An 8029-nucleotide genomic window follows, 5' to 3' on the forward strand; every position below is an offset into this window, starting at 1 on the left:
GGTGTGAGTTTTCATTCGCATATAGTCCTGGGGACCATTCAGGCTTGTTCGCATTTGTGTTCCTCACGTGTGCCCCAAAGAATGAGGTGATTTGGTGAAATGCTATGCCCAAGATTACCATCCGAGTTGCCGTCGGGGAAGTGGCTCAAATAGCCTCGGCTATCACTTCTTTTTGACGGCCGTGATGGTCAAGCGGATTAAGGCGCCCTGTAGTTACCAGTTGCGTTGCTTCTGGGAGTATGGGTTCGAGTCACTTCTGGGGTGTGAGTTTTCATTCGCATATAGTCCTGGGGACCATTCAGGCTTGTTCGCATATATATATATATATATATATATATATATATATATATATATATATATATATATATATATATATATATAAGCTGAAATTGGAGTCATGTCATCGTAAAATAAACATGTATTAGAACAGCCAAAATATTGTCCGCTGATCGTGTCTTCCGAACATGAATAAACTGCGGAACATGCGGATGGTACTACCAGGCAAGTGTGTGAACTACTGGAGCGGAGAAATATGGACCATTTAGGTAACTTACTCTCACAGCTCTGCAGAGACTTAGACGAGATAAGGTTATAATATATCAAATATTCTCAGAGGTACAACATAGGAATCCACTCTCAGCCTGCTAACAGGAGTCTGCTCCTGTTTCACCAAGAGTCTGCTCCTGTATCACCAGGAGTCTACTCCTGTACCACCAGGAGTCTGCTCCTGTACCACCAGGAGTCTGCTCCTGTTTCACCAAGAGTCTGCTCCTGTATCACCAGGAGTCTGCTCCTGTATCACCAGGAGTCTGCTCCTGTACCACCAGAAGTCTGCTCCAGTATCATCAAGAGTCTGCTCCAGTACCACCAAGAGTCTGCTGCTGGTAATGAGCCAGTTAGGCACACACACACACATAGTGAAGCTAAGCCAACCATGTAGTCGTAACATTAATGGTTGTTACATCTCCACCAACATCAAATAATGTGCTTGAGGAGGGTGTAAGGCAACATATACACTCAGTCTTAACATTGCTGACCCGGGCTGGAATGGCTGTAATGGTTGGTCTTATCAAAAGATATACGAGTGAGAGAGGAACAAGTGAACGTAAACAAGAGCCATTAAAGTGTCAAGTAGGCCATTAGAGGCCACTTGGAGCAGGTCTCAGTTAACCCAGCAACAATGCTTGCCTGGCCGCCCGAGCAGGATAACTGCCAATAACAGATCCCTGCGGACTTGACTCCTTGTCTCAGATATAAAGCTCAGAAACGTATGGAGAAAAGATATCTTTTTCCTCTCTATCACCTCCTATCCTAACCCAACTACCCCAGGGAATGGTTTTTTGTGTGGAGGTTTTGGTTCTGTGTTCTTAGTAAATGGTATGTGAGGTCATTGACAGGGTATCTGAGGTCATTGACAGGGTATCTGAGGTCATTGGCAGGGTATCTGTGGTCATTGGCAGGGTATCTGAGGTCATTGGCAGGGTATCTGAGGTCATTGGCAGGGTATCTGTGGTCATTGGCAGGGTATCTGTGGTCATTGGCAGGGTATCTGAGGTCATTGGCAGGGTATCTGAGGTCATTGGCAGGGTATCTGTGGTCATTGGCAGGGTATCTGAGGTCATTGGCAGGGTATCTGAGGTCATTGGCAGGGTATCTGTGGTCATTGGCAGAGTATCTGTGGTCATTGACAGGGTATCTGAGGTCATTGGCAGGGTATCTGAGGTCATTGGCAGGGTATCTGTGGTCATTGGCAGGGTATCTGAGGTCATTGGCAGGGTATCTGAGGTCATTGGCAGGGTATCTGAGGTCATTGGCAGGGTATCTGTGGTCATTGGCAGGGTATCTGTGGTCATTGGCAGGGTATCTAATGTCATTGGCAGGGTATCTCAGAGTATCTGAGGCAGAGAGAGAGAGAGGGAAAGAGAGAGAGAGAGAGAGAGAGAGAGAGAGAGAGAGAGAGAGAGAGAGAGAGAGAGAGAGAGAGAGAGAGAGAGAGAGAGAGAGAGAGAGAGAGAGAGAGAGAGAGAGAGAGAGAGAGAGAGAGAGAGAGAGAGAGAGAGAGAGAGGGATAGAGGGAGAGACAGAGAGAGAGGGACAGAGGGACAGAGGGACAGAGGGAGAGAGAGAGAGAGAGAGAGAGAGAGAGAGAGAGAGAGAGAGAGAGAGAGAGAGAGAGAGAGAGAGAGAGAGAGAGAGAGAGAGAGAGAGAGAGAGAGAGAGAGAGAGAGAGAGAGAGAGAGAGAGAGAGAGAGAGGGACAGAGGGACAGAGAGAGAGAGAGAGAGAGAGAGAGAGAGAGAGAGAGAGAGAGAGAGAGAGAGAGAGAGAGAGAGAGAGAGAGAGAGAGAGAGAGAGAGAGAGAGAGAGAGAGAGAGAGAGAGAGAGAGAGAGAGAGAGAGAGAGAGAGAGAGAGAGAGAGAGAGAGAGAGAGAGAGAGAGAGAGAGAGAGAGAGAGAGAGAGAGAGAGAGAGAGAGAGAGAGTGAGAGGACACAATAACACAGTAAATCAAGTTTAAACTTCTAATCTAAATTCAAATTGTACAGTATTGATTAATTATTTGCTTTCTAAGGTAATTTTTATACTAGAGTTTAGTAGTAAACTAAGTACACCACAAGACGTATGAGTACTCTCTAGTTACGTGTGTCCCAGTAACCCCTCTGATGGTTAGTGATGACCAGTGGTGCTTTTGTGGTGATGACCAGTGGTGCTTTAGTGGTGATGACCAGTTGTGCTTCACTGGTGATGACCAGTTGTGCTTCACCGGTGATAACAAGTTGTGCTTCACTGACCAGTTGTGCTTTAGTGGTGATGATCAGTTGTGCTTCAGTCGTGGTAACCAGTTGTGCTTCACTGCTTGATACCTGGTTGATGGGGTTCTGGGAGTTCTTCTACTACCCAAGACCGGCCTGAGGCCAAGCTTGACTTGTGAGAGTTTGGTCCACCAGGCTGTTGCTTGGAGCGGCCCGCAGGCCCACATATCCACCACAGCCCGGTTGGTCCGGCACTCCTTGGAGAAAACAGTCTAGTTTTCTCTTGAAGATGTCCACGGTTGTTCCGGCAATACTTCTTATGCTTGCTGGGAGGACGTTGAACAACCGCGGACCTCTGATGTTTATACAGTGTTCTCTGATTGTGCCTATGACACCCCTGCTCCTCACTGGTTCTATTCTGCATTTTCTTCCATATCGTTCACTCCAGTACGTTGTTACTTTACTGTATAGATTTGGGACCTGGCCCTCCAGTATTTTCCATGTGTATATTATTTGGTATCTCTCTCGTCTCCTTTCTAGAGAGTATATTTGGAGACGATCCCAATAATTTAGGTGTTTTAACTCGTCTATGCGTGCCGTATATGTTCTCTGTATTCCCTCTATTTCAGCAATCTCTCCTGCTCTGAAACGGAAAGTGAGTACTGAGCAGTACTCAAGACGGGACAACACAAGTGACTTGAAGAGTACAACCATTGTGATGGGATCACTGGATTTGAAAGTTCTCTTAATCCATCCGATCATTTTTCTGGCTGACGCGATATTTGCTTGGTTATGCTCCCTTAACGTTAGATCGTCAGACATCATTATTCCCAAATCCTTGACATGCTGTTTTCCTTCTATGGGCAGATTCGATTGTGTTTTGTACCATGTATTATGTTTCAGATCCTCATTTTTGCCGTATTTGCCGTACCTGGAATTTATCACCGTTAAACTTCATGTTATTTTCTGCTGCCCAATCAAAACCTTTGTTAATGTCTGTCTGTAGTTTTTCAATGTCTTCAGCAGAGGTAATTTTCATGCTGATTTTTGTATCATCTACAAAGGATGACACGAAGCAGTGACTTGTATTTTTGTCTATATCAGATATTAGAATAAGGAACAGCAGTGGTGCAAGAAATGTACCTTGAGGTACAGAGCTTTTAACTGCGCTCCGACTTGATTTTACTTGATTGGCTGTTATTCTTTGTGTTCTGTTCGACAGGAAATTGAGTATCCAGCGTGATGGATATCTCGCTGGATATGGATGGATAAGATGGATATGGTCATCACCAGTGATGACCATATCCATCATATCCATCACCACTGAAGCACAACTGACCAGTTGTGCTTCACCGGTGATGACCAGTTGTGCTTCACCGGTGATGACCAGTTGTGCTTCACTGGTGATGACCAGTTGTGCTTCACTGGTGATGGCCAGCTTCACTGACCAGTTGTGCTTCACCGGTGATGACCAGTTGTGCTTCACCGGTGATGACCAGTTGTGCTTCACTGGTGATGACCAGTTGTGCTTCACTGGAAATGACCAGTTGTGCTTCACTTGTGATGACCAATTGTGCTTCACTGACCAGTTGTGCTTCACCGGTGATGACCAGTTGTGCTTCACTGGTGATGACCAGTTGTGCCTCACTGGTGATGACCAGTTGTGCTTCACTGACCAGTTGTGCTTCACTAGTGATGACCAATTGTGCTTCACTGACCAGTTGTGCTTCACCGGTGATGACCAGTTGTGCTTCACTAGTGATGACCAGTTGTGCCTCACTGGTGATGACCAGTTGTGCTTCACTGACCAGTTGTGCTTCACTAGTGATGACCAATTGTGCTTCACTGACCAGTTGTGCTTCACCGGTGATGACCAGTTGTGCTTCACTGGTGATGACCAGTTGTGCCTCACTGGTGATGACCAGTTGTGCTTCACTGACCAGTTGTGCTTCACCGGTGATGACCAATTGTGCTTCACCGGTAGCCTCGTCCCCAGGGTCTCTCCCCCAGGGTCAGTAGTCTCTCCCCCAGGGTCAGTAGTCTCTCCCCCAGGGTCAGTAGCCTCTCCCCCAGGGTCAGTAGCCTCTCCCCCAGGGTCAGTAGCCTCTCCCCCAGGGTCAGTAACCTCTCCCTCAGGGTCAGTAACCTCTCACCCAGGGTCAGTAACCTCTCACCCAGGGTCCGTAGCCTCTCCCCCAGGGTCAGTAACCTTTCCCAAGGGTCAGTAACCTCTCCCCCAGGGTCAGTAACCTCTCACCCAGGGTCAGTAACCTCTCACCCAGGGTCCGTAGCCTCTCCCCAGGGTCAGTAACCTTTCCCAAGGGTCAGTAGCCTCTCCCCCAGGGCCAGTAACCTCTCCCCCCGAATCAGTAGCCTCTCCCCCAGGGTCAGTAACCTCTCACCCAGGGTCAGTAACCTCTCCCCCAGGGTCCGTAGCCTCTCCCCAGGGTCAGTAACCTTTCCCAAGGGTCAGTAGCCTCTCCCTCAGGGTCAGCAGCCTCTCCCCCAGGGTCAGTAACATCACACCCAGGGTCAGTAGCCTCTCCCCAGGGTCAGTAGCCTCTCCCCCAGGGTCAGTAACCTCTCACCCAGGGTCAGTAACCTCTCCCCCAGGGTCTGTAGCCTCTCCCCCAGGGTCAGTAACCTCTCCCCCAGGGTCAGTAGCCTCTCCCCCAGGGTCAGTAGCCTCTCCCCCAGGGTCAGTAGCCTCTCCCCCAGTGTCAGTAACCTCAAACCCAGGGTGAGTAGCCTCTCCCCCAGGGTCAGTAGCCTCTCCCCCAGGGTCAGTAGCCTCTCCCTCAGAGTCAGTAGCCACTCCCCCAGGGTCAGTAGCCTCTCCCCCAGGGTCAGTAACCTCTCCCCCAGGGTCAGTAGCCTCTCCCCCAGGGTCAGTAGCCTCTCCCCAAGGGTCAGTAGGCTCTCCCCCAGGGTCAGTAGCCTCTCCTCCAGGGTCAGTAGCCTCTCCCCCAGGGTCAGTAGCCTCTCCCCCAGGGTCAGTAGCCTCGCCCATAGGGTCAGTAGCCTCTCCCCCAGGGTCAGTAGCCTCTCCCCCAGGGTCAGTAGCCTCTCCCTTAGGGTCAGTAGCCTCTCCCCCAGGGTCAGTAGCCTCTCCCCCATGGTCAGTAGCCCCTCCTCCAGGGTCAGTAGCCCCTCCCCCAGGGTCAGTAGCCTCTCCCCCAGGGTCAGTAGCCTCTCCCCCAGGGTCAGTAGCCTCTCCCCCAGGGTCAGTAACCTCTCCCCCAGGGTCAGTAACCTCTCCCCCAGGGTCAGTAACCTCTCCCCCATGGTCAGTAGCCTCTTCCCCAGGGTCAGTAACCTCTCCCCCAGGGTCAGTAACCTCTCCCCCATGGTCAGTAGCCTCTTCCCCAGGGTCAGTAACCTCTCCCCCAGGGTCAGTAACCTCTCCCCCATGGTCAGTAGCCTCTCCTCCAGGGTTCATATGTTCCGTCTCTGTGAGGTCAGGTTCCGCCCCTATAGCAGGTCAGGTTCCGCTCATAGCAGGTCAGGTTCCGCCCCTAGCAGGTCAGGTTCCGCCCTAGCAGGTAAGGATCCGCCCCTAGCAGGTCAGGCTCCGCCCCTAGCAGGTCAGGCTCCGCCCCTAGGAGGTCAGGCTCCGCCCCTAGCAGGTCAGGCTCCGCCCCTAGCAGCTTAGGTTCCGGCCCTAGCAGGTAAGGTTCCGCCCCTAGCAAGTCAGGTTCCGCCCCTTGCAGGTCAGGCTCTGCCCCTAGCCGGTCAGGCTCCGCCCCTAGAAGGTCAGGCTCCGCCCCTAGCAGGTCAGGTTCCGCCCCTAGCAGGTCAGGCTCCGCCCCTAGCAGGTCAGGCTCCGCCCCTAGCAGGTCAGGCTCCGCCCCTAGCAGGTCAGACTTACCTTCGTGGTCAACATGTGAGAATATAACGAAGGTGAGGAACCACCTCCCAGTCTCACCATTATGAGTGAAGGAGGGAAAACTTTTGACTGAATAATGTTGTTTATCAAAATGTGTATTTTGATATATATATTATGTAGGATATTGTACCAATGATTCAGATATATTTTTGTGATAAAGTTCCAAGTAGAAAATTTGCGATAATTTGTTAAATATTTATAATATCTCTCTTTGCCATCTTATACAGCCAATAGGTTTAGAAAAGATAAATAACTGGCATGAAGGGCAAAATAGCTTTAGTCACTGCCAAAATCTGGCGAATGATCTGAGCTGTGAGAGGTGCGGTTTGAAGGTGGCGTGAAGTATTGAGGCGCTGCGGGCTGGCTCCTGGCGGCCAGCATACCTGAGTGCACAAAGTACAAGTCAACTCAGGGACCTACAAGCACCAGCACGAACACAGGACATGAAACAAGGAGGACCTCAGAGGCCAGAGATGAACCTGCAGGCAGGGGCCGCCCTTAGACTAATTGAACCTTCTTGAAAAAATGGTGTCCCGGGCCCACTGGAACCCCCACACTGGCGGCAAAATGTCACCGCGCTGAAGCACGTTCTTGAAACATTACGCGTCCGAGGTGAAGGCTATGGCAATGTTGCTGACATGAAAGGAATCAAAGATCAGGCTCCAGTAATACAGTAGAATCCAAGAGCATCTTTACCATGAGATTGACATAATAACAGCCTAGTTGTATAGAATGTTGCCACACCTTGACTGATGTTCTTCGCTTCATCGTCTTCAAGCGCCTTCAACATCAACATTAGATGAGCGGTTGTTGCAGAGCTTGTAACGGTCTCCTCATTAAGCCTCAGAGAAATCAATTGATTGTGAGCATTGTCAAGGCTTAAAGTGTCAAGCTGGCAGCTGCTGCGACGTAATTATTTAACTAACGTAAACATCAGAGGATCCGCAGGAAAGAATGCAAGGTAAAAACCAGAAGAAAACACTTTTCACAGCATTTAACAACACTTAACCAGTAGCATATATACTTAACACTCTGCAGATCTCCTCTCTCTTAAATTTATCACATTCTGTCTGTCAGCAATGTTATGTAAACTTTACATATATCTCACATTCCTTCTCAATAAGCTATTTCAGATCAAATCTTCGCCCACAAAGCTTCTATTGTTCAAATTTCCCATAAATTTGCTGAACTCTTCTGGTAACAATTCTTCCAATGCACTTTGTCTACTAAACTTAGAAAATAAATGATTCTATACCTCAATATAACTCTATAACTCAAATGTTATAATTCTACAACATTTGCCGATCTGTAACTCTAAGTATTTTTATACGAGGTAACACCACAGCACTTTCTCAACACTGTAGAACTGATTATATGTTTCTCACAAATTTTT

General features: G+C 49.1%; 2 protein-coding genes across 2 annotated transcripts; both read right to left on the minus strand.

Moving 5' to 3' along the window:
• Nucleotides 1–1367: 1367 nt before the first annotated feature.
• LOC123755157 (transcription initiation factor TFIID subunit 12-like) lies at nt 1368–1874 on the minus strand. Its single transcript, XM_045737638.1, has one exon. It carries the CDS (start codon nt 1872–1874, stop codon nt 1368–1370), a length of 507 nt encoding a protein of 168 aa, XP_045593594.1.
• A 3460-nt stretch (nt 1875–5334) lies between these two features.
• On the minus strand, nt 5335–6189 carry LOC123755158 (golgin subfamily A member 6-like protein 2). Its single transcript, XM_045737639.2, has one exon. The coding sequence runs from the start codon at nt 6187–6189 to the stop codon at nt 5335–5337; it is 855 nt and encodes a 284-aa protein (XP_045593595.2).
• Nucleotides 6190–8029: the final 1840 nt, after the last annotated feature.

Source organism: Procambarus clarkii, chromosome 28 (genome assembly GCF_040958095.1).
Source record: "Procambarus clarkii isolate CNS0578487 chromosome 28, FALCON_Pclarkii_2.0, whole genome shotgun sequence".
Lineage (NCBI taxonomy): Eukaryota > Metazoa > Arthropoda > Malacostraca > Decapoda > Cambaridae > Procambarus > Procambarus clarkii.

Excerpts from the sequence above, each read along its gene's own strand:
- LOC123755157 (XM_045737638.1), bottom strand. The coding sequence starts at position 1,874 with ATGACATTAGATACCCTGCCAATGACCACAGATACCCTGCCAATGACC.
- LOC123755158 (XM_045737639.2), bottom strand. The coding sequence starts at position 6,189 with ATGAACCCTGGAGGAGAGGCTACTGACCATGGGGGAGAGGTTACTGAC.